The sequence below is a fragment of the Argiope bruennichi genome, chromosome 5 (genome assembly GCF_947563725.1).
Source record: "Argiope bruennichi chromosome 5, qqArgBrue1.1, whole genome shotgun sequence".
Lineage (NCBI taxonomy): Eukaryota > Metazoa > Arthropoda > Arachnida > Araneae > Araneidae > Argiope > Argiope bruennichi.
In genome coordinates, this window is record NC_079155.1 from 119,155,301 (window position 1) to 119,174,996 (window position 19,696).

Below are 19,696 nucleotides of genomic sequence, written 5' to 3' on the forward strand. Positions count from 1 at the left end.
AGATATCTAGTTTTGAACTTGATCACTAGCTTTATTAAAAAATGAAATCCAACCGTAGGCCGCGCTTTGAAGCATTTTCCTATACTATACACAACACAAATCTCCAAGTAGCTTCTACGAGGTAGGTTTGCTTTAATTTATAGCAAACCAACTTCGATTTTTTTTAAAAATGGCATTGTAATTTCTTAGTTTTATCCGTTTGAAATTTCATTTTAAAAATCTGAAAATTTTCAAAAATTAATACATTTATAAGAAAGTTAAAATTATCTTTATAAGGTAAATTTTCAATCAAACCAGAAGCGCTGGTCTCCTCAAAATTTTCTCACACACAAATCACCCCTCCCTGCCACATAAAACTCGAAAACCTTGGACAAGGCCTTGAATGTCTCTAATTCTTAGATTTTATTTTCAAATTTCCTTACATATGTATTTCGTGCATCGTAATATAATAAGAAAAAACGAGTATGTCTTTTTGGCGATTTTATATGGACTATTTCGCACCAAAGTTTGACATGGAAGTGCCATTTTAATAACAAATCAAACTATGTCAAATTTGTTGGTACTTAAAATACTTTCTTTTTGTATTCGGAAATTAAAAAATATAAAACATTTTGTCAATGTTTTCATTTTTATGTGCCTTTTTTAATTCGTGAATTATTTTTCAACCCAATAATAAATTCTGCTGTCCGTCATTAATAATCTAATTGATATTACAAATTTTAATAGAACTCTGTCTTACATCCTCCACTAGGTATGGATTTCGGCCAGTGAGAAAAGTGGTGACGTTCTTGGCCTGCACAACCTTTGGGCTCAGGGAAAATGAACTAATCGAGCTCTTGGCATCTTCAGTGGAAGCTACGGACGATAATCAAAAGCTCGCCAAACCTAAGACGTGGTTCATGACAGTGAAGGAAATGAGTAGGTACTACCAATATGTCGTTGTATTAGATTTCCCGCTTCATTCAAAATCCTTCTTTAAGTTATGGTTTAGGAGTTCGATTTTCCATTTGCTTCTACTTTCGAGTTCATGCAGATAAAGATGACATTTGTACCGTTAAGTTCAATCACTAAGTTTCGTGATACAAAATTATTTTTTACGTCAACGTTTGTGAATTTAATCTTCTATAAGATTAGTCTCCATACGTTGCCAAATGATCAATTAACATTATTTGTTTTTTTATTAAAAATATTATAGATGTTATATATAGAGAGTTATTTTCTTTTGCTTTCGAGTTCATACAGATGTGGATATTGATACGGATACCACTTATATTATTACGTCAATAATTACGTCATTAATGTTTTTTATTCGGAATTCTTCTTTATGTCAGAATTTATTCTTTAGAAACTGATTTTCAAATATGTCTAAATGTCAAGTTCGTAGCACTTCATTTTTTCTGAAAGACTTTACTGATAATATATCCATAAAATTATTTTCATCTGCTTATAAAATGATTCAGGCATTGTGCAATTTATATTACATACTTAAATATTTCTGGAACTTTTTAAATATTTTCTAAATATACAAGTTTTGGAATTTCAATAGTGGTAACTATTTGCTTACAAATGATACAAAAGAGAACATCCTTTACTGTCCTTCATTGTAATTACCAGCATTGTACGCAACCCGTTGCGAACAATGTGGAAGTCTTAGGATGCCAGTAGAAACGTCTGTTATTTTGATAATTCGAATGGAGCGAACTACTGCCTGAAGACTCTAGAATAGTTCTAAAGCAAATACCACGAAGCGTCTCCTTCATCTTAGGAATGAAAGTCACGGGGAGTATGATGATAATAAATAATAAATAAATAAGACACATAATAAATAAGACACTTCCTATCCAAGCTTGCGCTGTGTGCGCCCAGCATTGTCATGCAAAATGATAGGGTAGTTCTGCAGAAAGTATCGTCGTTTTCTTTTTTTTAAAACCTGTCTCTTATTGTGTTCCAAAAATAAACAGTAATACTGCACTTTAACAGTCTGATGAGGTGGAACAGTATGCATCAGAATAACGACATCACAGTCGTACAAGAGAATCACCATAATTTTCATCACCATTTCTTATTATGGTTCAAAAGTTAATTTCTTAACATTTGCAACAGACATATACTTCCTGTTGGAAAAAGAAACTCCATATGACATAATAAATTGCATTCTCTGTTGTTTAAGTCAATAAAAGCGTAGATGAAAAATTTGCGGAATCTAAATAGTTACGCTGTTTTCTAGTCATATTAGAAATATATTTTTGATAAACTACCATTTTAAATAAGTTTAAAAAAATACAACATTCATTTACTGTCAAAACTAATATATTATAAATTTAATAATTTTAAACTAATCTATAGCCACTTCGATGAAACGCTATGCTTGTTTAGTGCGTTTTCTTTGAAGCGACCTTCGCAAAGGTTTATATTAATATTCAAAGTTTCATAACTCGACCCATTTTGGTCGTAAAAATGTTGATTTTTATTGGTAATGCTTCTTAAATATGTAAGAAAAAATTACTGTTTATGGCATTTGCCATAGACAAGTTCGCTGATGAAGTAGGCGATTTTAAACCGAGTTTTAGCTTTTTTTTTTTTTTCTCATTAGAGGCCATCTAGGGCTAAGAGCACATCTAAGCTTCTCATGCGTCCAACCCTTTTCACGGGGCTTAAGCAACATAACTTTTTTTTCAAATATTTCTGGATATCTTTCTATTAATTGTTCTCAAACTAACAATTTATCAAACTAACTGGGTTTTTTACTTGATATTTTCTTCCGCTACCTTCCTCGAAGAATGACATACGATACGCACATGCGCAGAGTGGTTAAAGTTTTGATTTCCGGTTAAAACGTTCTTAAGACATTCTAAATATTATAAAAAAGCGGTCTAATGGTTTAAAACGTATAAGCCTGTATCAACATGTTATAAAATAATTTTCATACCGATATAAGCATATAAACAAAATAAATATCAAAGTAATGAAATTATCTAACCACATTTGTCATGATAATGTAAAGAAAAAATAGTATTTTTAAATATCGTTTCGGTTTTAATTCTTTCATGATGCGAGGATCTATCAAATATACTTCCTAAAAATTAAATTAAATAGTCAAATCCAAAATCCTTTTTCATAATGCTTAAAGTGGATTCAGTTTGTCTTATATAATACGTAAAATCTAAGAAGCATATTCATCATCGTTGCAGTTTAAGAAATAAGATTAAGTATTTGTCTCGGAATACATTAATCGATATCTCATTACTCGTGGAATGCACGCAATTTCATGATTTACGTACCGGACAGCTAAATAACAATTATTACTGTTGGCTAATAATATTCAAATCTATATAATAATAAATCTCTCCGGAAAATTAAAACATTATTCGACACGAATTCCCTTGGAAATAAGAAACACTAAGTATGGAATTTTTATTTAATTTTTTTTTCATCGCTCTAAAAAAAAGTGGCCACTTTTAGCTAATTAGACACTTTTGTGAAGTAGGTGCTTATTGCATTTATGGCATTCATCCAGTTCCAGAATAAGTTTTTAACATCTAATTATGATACAACCAGTTTTTGACTTTTTTGATTGAAATAAATGCTATAACTGTGCAAATGAGAACTCGATCGCTCTTAATGTAATAAATTACATATCATAATATAAAGCAATGACTTTATTTCTCTCGTGATTTTTTTTTTTTTTTTATTTTTGCTTACATTTTTCTTTTCGCTTGCAATTTCTATCTAAATGTTATTGACAATCGATGCAGAATTGATCCGTTGTTTTAAATTTGGCTATTTATAAATTTAAGAATAATATAACTTAACATTTTGATAATAGTATTATAATAAACATAACGAAGCTTAAAAATTGCAGGCTTTTTGTAGTCAGTTATTGTAAGATTTAATTTATTTTTGAAAAGCTCTTTACTTCAAAATTTTAAAATATTTAAAGTTAGAAAAAGATACTTTTTTAAATGTCTAAAATGATAAAAAAGACATGTAGTGTAAAGTTATTTTGTGTGTTTGTGTATGTATGTGTGTGTGCATGTGCGTGCGTGTGTGTGTTTGCATATATGTGTGAGCGTAAGTGCATATGTGTGTGCGTACGTGTACGTGTGTTTGCATATGTGTGTACGTGTTGCTATGTGCTTGAGTGTATATGTGTTTTTGTTGTGGGGAGCTGCATTTTTCTAATATTTACTCCCCAAAACCACTTATTTTAAACATTAAAATGAAAGATTTTAGCAAATAAGGCATCCAAAATAAATTATCCTTGGGAAACAATATATTTCCGTACAGATAGTTGAATAAATAATAGTAATAAAAATTATTGATTAACAGTTTATATTCGTTACCAAAAATTGAGCAAACTATACTTTAAAGAATTCTATTAATTTATCGTATTTACAAGATTGTCTTCATGCATATAGTTACTAAAAAAGTATGTAAAAAATGGCAGGATTCGAAATTTATTTAATTAAATTTGAAATCTAACATAAATTTAAAATAATTAAAAATCACATAAATATTCGGAACAATTTCTTCAAAATTTTCGACATTCTATTCACATCAGTTTTTGACAATTTTTAAAAGCGAGTTCGAAAGATTTTATTTTTTGTTTGGGAAATAAAATATGAAATTTCTAGAAAAAAGGTATGAAAGAGGAGCTTTATAGAAAAGAAAATGTTTCATAAAAGTAAAATATTGAATCTTAATAAACAAATATTTAATGGTCAAAATTTTTATTTATTAGTTCTTTCTCAGATTGAAGTTATTAACCTGGAAATAAGATTTTACTTAATGAAATATAATATAATATAATCTTATTTAACAGAAGAGAACTACAATTAATTATATTTTTTATATATTAATTCTTTCTTAGGTTGAAATTATTTATAATATTAAAATCATATCTTACCATTTACAGATTCATTTAAAAGTTTCCCAGTAATTCCTTAATAAATACGTTTAATGAAAAAGAATTGGATCATATTAAATACAGCGTGAATGCAAAAGTATTTAACTCTTTTTACTTCAAATAAAATGTTTTTTATGCTTTGTTCTAAAGTCAATTTGTATTTCTCTAACAATAACTGAAAATCGTGTCAAATAAATACTTATAACGACAACAAAAAAAGAACAACTTCACGGAAGTAAATTAAATAAGACATGCATCTTAAATTCAAAAACAAAGTAAATTGACAAAAAAAAACCTCTCAAGAAAGTGACCTGGAAAAATAAAGAAATTCACGCATTCGTTTTGAATAGAAAAAATAAAACTCAAGTCCAATTTCTCTTTTAAATATCCTTCGTGAATGAATTATTTAATTTTAAATTGCTTTTAAAGAATAAATCTTTTCCTTGGAACAAAGTTATTTTCACTTTCCCACCCTAAATTATTTTTAGCATGCAATTTCTAGTGCGCTGCGTTAAAGAGTTTTGGTTTAAATTATTGAAAAAAGTTTGTATATTTATTTGCTTGAAACTAAGCGCAGTAAGTTCATAGATTGCAGAACATTTTATCAATTTTATTTATTTATTTATTTTTAAGGAAAAAGTGTACTTGCCCCTTGATTAATAATATAAAAAATTAACATATTTTAAAATACATATAATAATAAAAGCAAATGGTCTTCTTTCTAACTTGAGTTTTGGAGCCCATCTGTTGGTAATTTACAGGGTTTGCGATTTTTTTAATGCGATGTTTTTTTTAATGTTGCTAATACGATTTTTTAAAGTATCATTACAATTTTAATTAATTTGAAATAAGCAAAATTTTGAATTCTTCCTTGCAATTATAATATATATATTAATTTTTCAATTCGTTTACAAAATTTGATTTTTCATTTAGAAAAATTAGCATGTAAAATTAAAATATTTGAATGATTCTTATTCCTTCTGATTTTCGAATTTGCTTTCCTTAAATCGTCGTATAAAATGGAGGAGTAAGGCAAAGGATATAAATTCAGATAAAGAAGATTTTATTAAAATCCAAATAAAACTTAACGGCAATTAAACAAAAAGAATCTTTTTCAAAACAAAATTAAAAGTTGAATATTTGCTTGTAAGAGAGAAAAATATTAATTATTATTGTAATTAAAGAAATAAATACTAAAAAGAGAGAAATATCAATTATTATTATTATTATTATTATTATAAATGAATACTGAAAAGAGAGAAATACCAGTTGTTATTGTAACAAAAGAAGCAAATATTAAAAAGAGGAAATACCAGTTATTATTATAATAAAAAAGGTTTTTTAAACATCATATTAGCCAGAAAGAAAGTTTCACAGAAATCTCATCTTGATCAGAACTTTTCGTTTCTCATATTACGATTACGATGGAAAGAAGTTTTGGCAAACTTCTTGGAGTAGTAGTGCCTTATTCTAAGCGATTCCGTCTCCAACCAAAATTATGAGGCTGGAGGTGAATAGCAATGACATCGAAGAGTAGGTAGAACATATCCAGAATATCGAAGAGCTAATGGAGTTGTGTCACAGCAAAAAGCTAAGGAGGGGATTAATTCAGGATAGAAAGAAATAATAAACGTAACATAACAAAAAAAAATCAGAGAGATGTTGAAAGTATGGGAGTTTATTGCATCGTATATTGAAAAAAATCGCCCTGTTAAGGCAGTAGCAAATTAATTAACGATAATGCTGTGCCTCGTTATCGCCAAATTTTCAAAGACAGATTAGACAGTCTTTAGACAATTTTCTTGTAAAATTATGTAATTTATTATAAAATATACATTATTACAAATTTGTTTGACTATTTACTTTTCGGAATGGAATTTTCCTATTTAACATGGATATTCCTATGGAAAAAAATTGTTTCTATTAATGAATGTCTCGCATTACGAATAAGATTCGAAAACGAATTATGCTCGTTAAGAGTGGTTCCACTATATTTTTAAAGCTTGTTCCGAATTGGAACACTCTTACGATTTCTACGATATGTCTTCTTAAGTAGACATTGATTTTCAATTCAAAATGAAAAATTTTAGGGACCTTGGAATTCCTTTTCTTGAAATATCTCCCTTTTCTAAAATCTAATTTTCTTATATATAAGAGTATGTACTGTATTAAGTCAAACTTAATATTAAGTTATCTTTATGCAATTTTTCAGGTCCCCTCTTGAAACAATATTACGTAGATCGAAGACCTTATCTTCACTGGAGCCATAATACCATTTCTAAATACATCATGAACACTTACATTAAAACACCCCGAGACTTGCAAGCGTGCTACGCGGAGCTAGCTGATGCTTTCCATTTGGGTTTCCTAATGGAAAAAGAAAAGGTAAGCATGTTATCTTTCTGTTTCTCTCATTGAATAATGTAATCCTTATTGAGAAATGTGTGAATCATAAATGTGGAAGATAAAAACACTTCAGTGGAAACGTTGATAGAGAACCAATGTAGAGAATTTTTCATTCCGTGATTTTGTTATAATTTCGCTGTTTATATGCTTTTATATGGACTGTTATTATGCTTTTTATATGGACGAAAAATCCACAGCAACGGCATAGCCGCTTTGAATTACTATTTAACTCTTTTACGATTGTAAACAACTCAGTTTTCTTCAGAAATACAGGGCATCATAGAAGTAAAAATGGAATATTCGTTTGTTGATTTCAATTAATTTTCTTATTTCATAACTTAATATTCGTAATTCATTGAACAAAATATTTTTAAAGTTTGAATTGAGATAGAAATATAAATAGTATGTTTTTAGTTTTAACCAATAATCCTTTTCAAAATCGTTCCAATCATTTTTCTTCTTGGCAGATGTATTTTTGTCTTTTTGATGTAGGCTGTCATTAAAATTGACAAGATTCTTCTCTTCTTCCCTGCATCGAAAATGGAGTTTATTTATTTGTTGTTGAAACTTCGTTATGAGGAACTCCAAAACTCACACGTCTTTTAAAATCTCGAAAGTTGGATAGTTTTAATGCCTAAATATATTTCGCATCCGATTATACTACTAATAATAGAATGAAATGTGTACATTCTTGCCGGCAAGAGAAAGTATTTCATCTTTAGAGAACAGGAGTATAAAACAAGCGTCCCTTCGGCATTGTTAATTCACAGGTGAACGTATTATTTTGTTTAATCCTTGTGCAATGTAACCATAAAACATGTTATAGTCTTCGTACAGGGAACAATAAAAATAACATCGCACACATCAAAGTAAAGTTAGCAGAAAATAATATTTTAAATTGCAAACCAGGGAAATTTTGTTCCTTATTTATAATTATTAAGTTTATTTTCTTATTTATTTTTTTCATTTTATTGTTCATTTCATTCATTGTTTTGACAGGAAGAAAACTCAGGAAAAGATCCATCACTCCGAAAAGACGATTGGTGTGATATTCTAAGAGAAATGGATGAATTGTGGTTTCATCTACTTCGGAGTGGTATGAAATATTTTTAGAAATCTCTAAGTGATCTGTATGCTCTTTTAAAACCAAAATGCAAAGACAGTAAAAAGAAAAAAAACTAAGTCATTTTAAAACCATATTTTTCAAATCAGACAAATGTATATTTTATTTTGACAATCACTTTTATAAAAAAAGAGTTCAATTTTCATTAAAATTCAATTTCAATCCAATATTTTTATACAGTCTCCTATTCCATAACAGGAATAAGATAAACTGCCGTTCCTAAAACATCATCTCAACTTAAATGAAGTGAATTTTTCTCATTTTATTCCCAGGCGCCTCGTGGTTCTAGAAAGGATAAAATCGAAGAGCATGTCAATCATCTTGAAATATAGCGATGCTATTTATCTTCTAACTCCAAATTCTCCTTCCCTAGTAAAACTGACTAATAAATATCATGTGTGAGTAGAAAATGTAAAATCCAAACGTTTTTTCATCATACAATATCTTGTAGTCTTGTACAATACAATGTAAAATTCAAACGGTTTTTTATCGTACAATGTCTTGTGCCCTATTAGCACAAGATATTTTACGATACCTCCGAGCTATTATATGATGTTTTGAATGTCGGCCAATATCATGGAAATATCTTTACAGTGTTATTGAGCATATTGTGCAAATATGATGTTTAGCAATAATTTAGTTATTGTCTTCTACAATTGAAAAGAAATAATAATTTTAATATTTCAGAACAAAGCGACGCTGTTAAAAAATTTATTAACTGTACGGTGTGACTTATTTTACTAGATGCCCATATCTGTCTCGTCTTTCAGAAAATATAAAAAAAATAATTCAAAACAATTGCACTGAATATAAGTGGCTTTAACTTTCTTATAAATAACTACAGAAGAAATAAATGTGAACACCATTTGGAAAGGAAGCTTAGTATCTTTTTATGCACGTAATAATTACTTTGTGCTACTTCTCTTGGTCATGCTATCAATATCAAAACAATAGTGAATATCACAATACATTTTATTCGCACCCTCAATGCAAGTTCGCGAGTCACATGCTGAGTTGCTTAATATGGGACGGATTACCAATTGAATGTTGTCTGTTCAACCGAGTATCAGTCGAAGTCTGTTCAAGCAATTATTGTTGTTGTTGTTTCTAATGGCACTTGCCATGGACAAGCTCGCTGATGAAGTCAGCGATTTTAAGCCAAGGGAGCGTCTCTTGTTTTAGTTGCGCGAACAAGGGCCAAAAGTACGTTTTAGCTACTCTCGCATCACATTCGCTTGCACAACCCCTTTTTACAGGGGGGGGGGGCACATTCACGCATTTCACAGATAGAACAGATGCAGAACAGCCATATCCGAACTGGGACTCGAACCCAGGACGCCCAGATCACGGGGAAGACGCGCTACCCCTATGTCAGGAGCCGGCTCAAACAATTATTAAGCGCACAATCGGAAAGTGTGTGTGTGGGGGGGGGGGGGGGTCACCGAAACTTTCTTGCATAATTTACTTTTATTTTATTAAACGTAAGCCATTGGCAAACAATAATTACGAAAGAATCTATTAGATTTCTATCTTTGGAGCTTTTTTTTCTGATTAACCCCTCGGATGTTGTTAATAAATAAGAACAAGAAATTCGAATGTGTTTTGGATGCCATTTTACAGGCCGACTAAAATAAAAATCTGACACAGAACTAAAACTGCAATCACAAAATGAAATAACAAATTTCTTATATTTAAGTCATTGCGTTTTTGAACTGTTACATTTACATGCTTGTGAAAATACATTTATAATCTGTCAACTACTATTTTTCCAAATTTGCTGATTTTATTCCAAATTTCATAGGTAAATAAACTTTAAACATTAAATTTCTGTACAACATTTTACCCATCTAGCTTTCTTCGTTTTGGTAGTTATCTTGTTAGCTTATATTCAGTCAGCCGGATAGACTTTTCTAAACGTATATTTAATAGAAATCTACAATTATGGTGTAAAGTCTATATATATCAAATCTCATTTGTGTAGCCCAAGGAGTTTTTGAATTTTCAAAAACATATTTTTTCGATTCAGAGAAGTCTGAAACATAGAAATTCGTCAAAAGCTCGAATTTTTTAACAATTACAATACTTTCTCTTTGTATACTTCGTATACAAGAAAGTAAAAAGTTTATGCTTCCTTCTATATCATCTTAAAATTACTTTCTTCTTGTAGTGGTATACAAGAAACATATATCCATTCGTAATCAATGTAAATATTTGGAATCACCTTGTATTGTGTCAAAGAAAAATCATCATACGTTGACGTCGTTTCCTTGTTTAACACGAAGTGAAGCCGAAACGTACGCCATTGTTTCAGGTCAGACATATTCCTCAGATGTTACCTTATTATCCAAATATGCTCTGACCAACAGATAACTTGTATCTTTCTTATGTCGTAAATGTTTTACTCATGGACTTGCTTAATTCCTCGGTTTGAGCAGAAGCATTTTTAACAATCGCATTAAGAAAGATATCCAGAGCAATTTCAACCTGATGCTGATAACATACAACTTCGTATATTGCTACTGTAATATCAAAATGTTTCATACCGAATAATTTGCCAAAACATTGTTTTTTTAAGCAAAGCATTTGTATAGATCAACTATATTGGCTTTAAAACTGTTTTTTTTATTATATATGATTATTATAAGAGAAATGTAGTATGTCAATATAAGTTCCATCAGTTGCATTAAAATGTCATTTTGCTGTGTGTGGATTTCTTTTTTTTACATAAGACATAGCTACGTTATCTTCTAATTAGGCTCACATTAGATAAATGAGCCATAATGACTCACCATTAATAATTTCATGAAAATTATTCTTATTTTTCTTGCAGGTGACCGAAAGAAATTAAAAGAACAAGTTATTTGCAATTTCGATTTCCTCCAATGCGCCGTGAGTGGGGCCTCTGTAAGTTACATAAGAAGCCTGTTGGAACTAGTTAAATGTCATGTAAGTTCCTTATATCAAAACAATTGTAAATACTCAAATTTCTAATGAAATAAATATTTTTGTTAAAATGGGAATGTGCAGACGCTCAATGGGTTCTCCTATCACTTTGCAGTGGTCGTCTTCTTATTGAAAATCATAATTCACTTTAACATTCGACGTTCTCTTCTTAAGATCTCCAAAGTCAAACCTTTCTCCTATTGTAGAGTATGAAATTATTTTTTATATTGTAATTCCAAAACCGTTCACAATATTAGCCATTTTAACTAACGATGTTCCAATTAGAAGAGTGCTTAAAAATTGGCCCTCTTTCAAACTCTGCAAGTTCCAAGATGTTGTATTACAATATAAAAAACCATAATAATTATTGCTTTATAACATGTTGCTAACAAAAAACTAACATATCCAATGTTTTCATAATAAATGTACGTTATGACAATAAACATTTGTACCATATCTGGGTCATTTATACAATACCTTTCACAAACCTCATAGATATTTTATGGATAGTATTTCCATTTTTTTTTCATCCACCACATATGATTTTACATGGAGTCTAGTTTTAAGATTTTATATCATTGTTGACGATGAATTAAATGAAAATGCAGAGAATAAACTTATGTTATATTTGCTTTTATATAAATTTTAATTTAACTTGTAAAATCAATGATAAAGAATTTTTTTAAAGAAAGTATCTTCTTTTTGTGATGAAATTTTCTCTATTTAGATGTTGGATTGGGAGGTAGAACTGTTATCCGCAGTAACGAAGCAGGCAGTAGATGTTCTAAGCCAAGATCCCGCCCAACTCGCAACGGAGCTTCTAAACTGGCTTAAGCCTTTTACTGGTATATGTCATGTATTTCTTTTAAGTAATATGTTTATGTTTGTAATTTATAAATTAGAAATCTACATTGGGTACAAAATTTAAATGAGAGTTCAAAATTAATATGAAGCGATAAAAAAGAACATTTCATATTTTTATTGTTAAATAAGAACAGATAACGGATTACACCAATGTCGTCAATCATGCAGACTTTCTACATTCATATAATCTGGTGTGAATCTATTGTTTAACGGTAGCAAGGATCTGCCCACGCAATTTTGCTGTATTGTTCTATTTGTTCCCACCACAATTCTTTCCTATACCTGTTCCTACCACTACTTACGTGGCTGTCAAAGAAAGCCATGTAGCAACATATAGAGTTATTGTAGCAAACCCCCATTTGTCGCCATCATATGGTCGCACACTGCTTAACCGACTCTCTACTTTAATGTACTCTAGGTGCGATTTCATCGTCTACAGGCAGCAAGAAACTATTCACGTTATTCTGCTGTATTGTTATACTTGTTCCACCTTGCAAAGAAAGCCAAACAGCGACATCTTGGACTATTATAACAAATGGACAGCTTTGCCCTCCTCTTCTTTGTACAATGCCAATCTGTTGTAGGGAATTCCATTGTCTGTTAATCAATTTTAATATTTTCCAAGTGTTTGTCCTCTGCCATCTGTGCTGCACCAGCCATAAGATGTCTTATTGTTCCTTGATACTCTGGTAAATTATTTAAAAGGCTATTGTAAGAATTAAAAAATAGCAGGGTCACACTGTCACGATCGGGAAAGGAACATATGAAAAGAAATTGGTACTTTACCTTATTTCATAAACGAATAACTTTCTCTGATCTAGCGTTTGCTTTTCAAACGCTCTTGCTTAATCAAAAGAAAATCAAATGCTTCATTTTCTTATTGCATCATATTCATTTTATAGTGCTCCCAAATTTTATGAATTACCGGAAGAACTCTGCATTTAGATTATATAGTTTTCACATTTACATATACTAAATGTACTACAGAAACATATTTTTTAGTTTCATAAAAGGAAATAAATACATAATTATTTAAAAATTCAAATTCAAATAAAATTTATCATGTCTTTTTTTGTAGTGCACTTTGTAGTTTAGCATTTTAGCAATCAGTAGAATATTTTAAAGATATTATCTGGATATATTATCTGTTAACATTTTTTTAAAGTTTTATTCGATACCGGAATTGCCAAGTTAAGGGAGTAAAAGTTAAAGTTTCTAAATTTTTGTTTCGCGTACAATTATAATAAGAAATCTTATTATAATTATATAATATTATATAATAATAATATAATAACTTATAATAAGCATGCGGAAATGAGCGAAACGTTTAAAAAGTAATAATTCTTTGGAGAATAACAAGGTTATATGTATAGCGATCCATTTTTTGATTGCAACAATGTCTTTTACAAAAGAATTTAAAGTAAATTAAGAATTGAAATATTCATCTATGTAATTAATGTCTAGATGACACAAATTGACATAAGTAAAAATGATTTTTTTTCTCGCATTGCCTTTTTTCAATTTTAATTTGAAAAAAATGTATTAATTTTTCAATACATTTTCTATATCATCTGAATTTTTCAAATAGCTATTAAATGAAGAAAATCAGTCTTGTGGATTAAACTCTAAAGACCTAATAAAATATCACGGCTTTAAAAATCATCTGTTTTTTGTTTCTTTGCTGAATAAAAATTTATAAAAAGGCATTTTTATATATAGTCAAAAGAATGTAATTAAACAGTAAAAAAACTCTTACGATACAGCTGAATATCACAAAAAGATCATTAGATGTCTTAGAATTTCTAATGATGAACTGAAAGGAAAAAAAATTTATTTCATTTCTGACTCATCACAGAATAAAATATATCTTGCCGTTTGATTTTATTGCTTACTCCCTCTTTCATCTTCATTTGACATTCTTTCATATCTAAAATTAATATCCAACATAAAAAATCTAGAGATCCATCATTTATTTATTTCTAAATGTTTGAAAACTTGATCTAATATTGAACTTAATAATTAAATAAAGCTGCGGTGCATTATGTTTTTGACACTTAAAAAAATACTGTAGCTGAAGGCAGGTGGTCATTTCTTTTCAACTATTTTTCAAAATTTCTTTTTTTTTTTCTTCAACTTTCCTATCAAACTATCTTTTTGTATTGGGAAAACAGTTTCTATTTGTATTGGGCAAAATAAAATATTGGGATGAGTTTCTATCTCTTCATTTATTCTCATATTTTCTATGTTTACATAAGTAGCATTGCTCTTTCTCTCTCTCTCTTTTCTTTTATAGAAATGCAAATAAACTGTCGAAGAGAGTAGAAAGCCGTATATATCGACTCTAATTTCATTTTTTTCATTTAGAAACATGTGGAGATGTGAAATTTTGCAATTAAAAAAGCATCATTGTTGCACTAATATACGTTAAAGGATACATGGACAATTATTGGAATCGAATTTTAAATAGTTATACTTGGTTCTTTTCGTAATTTAAAAAAGACAAATCGGATAGTTAAAATTCGGACAGAAACATAGTTATTTCATTTAGATTGGAAGTATTTCCTACATGAAAAGACATACTTATCATATGTACTACTATATCTAATTTAGATTAAGAGTTTAATCATAATGGAAGCAAAAATAAGAATTAAATTATATTTATTCTTTTAAGGTCACCGTGAACTAGGCACAATTGTGGGTTCAGAGTCCAATTCCATTACATATATGACTAAAAGTACTCGCTAAATTTATCAATGATCAAATAGTTTCCCCGGTTTCAATATTACTCAAAATTACAAAGTCCTTTCCTAAATAACTTTCGCATAGATTTAAAACTAGTTATTATTAGAACTGAATCAAATTCTTCTAATTTTATCATAAAATGATCAGCAAATACTCATCTTTAATTAATCAAATACATGTTAATGATTATCATTTCAATTTATATTCTTTTGCAGATGTTTCTGATTCTACTCCAGTGAAGAGTCTTGTCGCCAGTGCTTTGAAATTTTGCAATAAATCTACTCAGCCGCGGCTCGTCCCAATCAATTCGTGGTTAACACTCAGCCTTCCACCTCAGGTGACTGCCATGACGGTACCGCACACAATCACGCACAGTGTTACGACACCTGACAGTCAGCACGTGATGTGCGCTTCAGATCAAAAGGAAATAAATATGTTTCATTTGCCATCCAAAAATCTTGTGCGAACTTTTAAAGGTAGGTTATAAATTGAATTTCTGAAATTATTAGAGTTTATCAGTTCAGATATAAGATGTATGTCTTTCCATGGCGATAAAATATTCTTAGAAATTGTCATAACGTATATTCGCTAGTTTAAGAAGTGAATAAAACGCATCTGATTGGATCAGGAAATCTTAGAATAGCCAGGCATAATGCATAGATTCTGGAAAAATTCAAAGTAATAAACTCAAATTACATGTGTTTAATGCTATAGTCGTAGCAGTACATCTTTATGGTACCGGAGCATGGAAACTCAATAAATCACCAAAATTAAAATTGAATGCTTTCCGAACAATTTACGTCAGAAAGAAAGTTTCTAAAATATTATGAAATATATATTCCTAAAATTCAAATATTGAAATATAAAGTTAAACTTCTACTACATTTATTTCCGTCAAAATAGGTTAATAAGGCCATTTTAGGTTAACAAGTACTCAAGAGTCACCCGTCCTGCTCTCGTTCACCAACTCCCAAGAATCACACTGTGGTGCTTTTGGGATTATGACATGATACCAACTCGCTTCGCTCACTCATATAGATATGCATATCTACTAATAATAAGAAATTATACATACATTCAATACTAAAAGTAAATTTGAATTATTTTAAATTGCATAAAGCGTGAACATTAATTGTTCGTCAATTAGTAAAAAAACTAAATCATCACTTCCAAAATAAAAATTTTCTAGTTGCAAAGAGGTATTTATGCAAAGCAAAAATATGCAATATTAAAAGGCTTAAAAACCAAAATTATGCACTTTAATTTGAAATCAAATATTTAAATTTCCTCAAGAGACATGTTAGGTTTCCTAGAAGCTTGTCCCCCTACCAGTTTTGCCAATTTTGATCACCAAAGTGGTCTATCAACATTTCCGATGAATTTAACAGATATCCCGAAGTGGCAATATTTCATGTAAATATTCCGCTTTAATTTTCTTCTTTTCCCCAGAAACGTGCCAGGCAAAAAAAAAAAAGAGTCCTGTCATAGTCCCGCATTTATGCTTTTGTAGTTTGGAAACTTTGTCCTTTTACAAAAATAAAAAAAAGGATTACATATTTATTTAGTTTATTAAAAAGATTCTTCTTATAAATGATTCTTCAATGCTTTCATTTGCTCTAACTTTCCGTTTCCGACGATTCCCATTTATAATTAAAACTTCTCCACTTAAATTCATTTTTTCGTAACTGCAAAAAAAAAATATTGTCATAGATTTTCCGCCGAAGCAAGTATCTAAATAACCCAAAAGTGTGAACTGTTGTCTAATGACGATTAAATTATTTGATCAGATTTTACGTGCATATAAACGTTTTATAGATAGATAGATAGACTCTGCCTTTTCTTAATGTACGAACCGAATATTAACCCTACTAAACATAGCTCAACTGATAGCTTCGCACCCCACAATGTACAATGTGCTTCTTTTTCAGAAATAGCGGCAATTTTTATAGTATTATACAACATCTTTTCATTCATAAATAGGGCAACAAAAATACAACTGAAATAAAACTTTAAATATCGCGAGTTCGCAAATTGTACAGACTAAGTCTATGGGAAAGGATACCGACGTGCTCTGATTGGTTTAAGCCTTAGCATCTTTTTGGCAATGTTTTGCCAAAAAGATGCCATACCGAAATATATTTTTATAAAAATAAATAAAATTTGGGTTTTTATCCCCCCCCCCTATTTTTTACGGCTTACATGTAATATTAATCCGGAACACATAAACAGCAGAAAAGATCAAATCCTGAAACCTAAATTCAGGAAATATAAAAATTACAATTTATTAAAAATATTTTTTGTGTGTGTTTCTTCTTAAGATTATTTTGATATAACTAAAAAAAATTAGCTACGAAATCACATATTCCGTTAAAGCTTACATATTTATATGTTTTGGGCATTAAGTAATCACTCCCCATATGTAGCTGATGGGAAAGTAACAAACGTTCAGCAACTAATTTCAATGGCTGCATAAATTATCTAATAAAGGCACGAAAATCATAGAAAAATAAGAATTAATAAATTGCTGCATCATATGTTGAGTAATTACTTTCATTTAGTTTTTATACTTCTGTTAATAAACAACATCAGTTACTTGTATTACTAGTATTATTAGTAATATTTATTATTATTATTAATAATTAGTATTGGTAGTATTACTAGTAATATTTAGTGAAAACAATTATATTAATAAAAATTAGATCGTGTTGATATTTTGACTCGTATCTTCCATAAAACTAATGAAAGGTACAAGGTTTGAGCCAAATAAGCGAAAACTACACTATTATGAGTGCAAAACATTGCCAAAAATATGCCAAGGCTTAAACCAATCAGAGCACGTCGGTATCCTTTGCCATAGACTTAGTCTGTACAATTTGCGAACTCGCTTAAATATCAATTATTTTGATAAAGTTTGAAAATGATTGAATAATGAAACCGATTCACATCTCATAAACTGTGTTTTGAATATTTTATTGATATTATGGAGTGAACTACATGAATATCATTTTCTTTTTTCGTTTTCTCGTATACAAAGAGTGTCCTGTAATCGTTAAAAAACTTCGAACACGAAATTTTGATAGATCTTCACATTTCCGAGGTCTTTGAGTCCAAAAAACACATTTTTAGAATTACGTCTGCCGTGAGAAGTATTACTCAAAAACGCTTTGGAATAGACTGAAAAAAATTTTATGTATGCCTTCAAAGCCAAATATGTATATTTCTTTCGAAATTTCAACAAAATGCATTCATATAAAGTTTGTGTGCCCGAAATCAAGTGAAGGTGATAATTAGAAAAGAGAGGAAAAAAAAAAAAAAAAAAAAAAAACAAGATAAATAAAATTTGGTACGCAGGTTAAACATCTAAAATCAAATTTAAATACAACGTATTGACCATCGTCTGGCTTATACTTTCGCACGCATATTAGTGCAATATCACAAAAACGTGATAATTTATAAAAATGAAATTTGGTATCTGAATTTGTGACTGAAATTGTAATTTTATTTCAAATTTTTTTTCAAGACAACGGAAAGAAGCGTTTAAAATGCACGTCAATTTTCTGATTATTTAGGATTTATCGCCAAAAATATCACCGAACGCTAAACTCACCTCAAACATCGATCTTTCATAACTATTGCTATGCAATTAGTATACAAATACCGGTTTTCTTTACTGTACTACAAAGCACATAACTTTCATATGTGGGACACTGGAAATAAAAATTTGAGCACTCGTAGCATTCACGAACTATAATTTTAATCCGGGATAGAAAAGGGCATAACACCTTTATTAAGGAATTTATCAGACATTTTTTTCGGGGACCACTCCAGCTAATATGTTTTCACAGTGCAAAAATTTCATATTTTTCTGTACCCGCAGCAACATGTCGCACATATTTGATTTACTTCAAGCGACTTTTCTTGCTTGTATTGTTGTTATTATCAATTTTTCTACGTAAATATTTGTAGAAAAAGGCAAAAAAATTTATTCAGGATTTAAAATAAACTATATCAGATTGTATTATTTTCTGATAGTTGTGAAATATAAAGAAACAAGAAAAGAGTAAAAAGTTGGAAAAATAATTCATTAAAATCTTTCAGTTAAAAGAAAATCTGCCAGAACGTAATGAATATTTTAATAGCTTTGTAAAAGATTTTATAATAACTTACTTAATTAAAAAATACATTTTCAAGAATATATTATAGTCTTAGGTTAGTTTTAAAATTTTCTAGTTGTGTTACTTGTTCATTCATTTTAGAACATTCATCAAGATTTCGTAAAATTAAATTTAATTCTTGGAGATTCGATTTTTCTTCCAAAACTTCCAACATGGTTTTTCTAAAGAAACACTTTAACGTCTCACTCGAGAAGTTTCCGAAAAACATCCTTGAAAAATGGGAAGATTTTAATTATTTTTCTTAATCAGGAGTGATAGATGCAGCTTCTTCTTTCTTTGCGCGATTCTTTTCAAAATGTCTTTTTAAAAAAGGAGTTATTTAATGCAGTGTAATTTGAATTCCTCAAATTCCTTCTTTTTTCATTCACTGGTTGTTTTATTTTTAGGGTTTTCTTTAAGAAAAGTATTTGCTTTTACAAAACGGATCGATCAATTAATTCTGTCTTTAGGCGATGACCGCGTCGCTTGTCTGGTGTTTTTATTTTTAAATATTAACTCAGGCTAGATAGAAAACTTAAATACATGTTAGAAAAGCAT

At 29.5% G+C, this 19,696-nt stretch overlaps 1 protein-coding gene across 1 annotated transcript in view; it reads left to right on the forward strand.

Moving 5' to 3' along the window:
• LOC129968582 (protein qui-1-like) overlaps window positions 1–19,696 on the forward strand; it is a 239,599-nt gene that overhangs the window by 198,048 nt on the left and 21,855 nt on the right. The window contains exons 12-17 of the mRNA XM_056082613.1: window positions 752–918; window positions 7,119–7,291; window positions 8,312–8,408; window positions 11,266–11,381; window positions 12,106–12,223; window positions 15,200–15,460. Of these exons, the coding sequence (XP_055938588.1) occupies window positions 752–918; window positions 7,119–7,291; window positions 8,312–8,408; window positions 11,266–11,381; window positions 12,106–12,223; window positions 15,200–15,460 (932 nt within the window). The remainder of the gene's footprint in view (window positions 1–751; window positions 919–7,118; window positions 7,292–8,311; window positions 8,409–11,265; window positions 11,382–12,105; window positions 12,224–15,199; window positions 15,461–19,696) is intronic.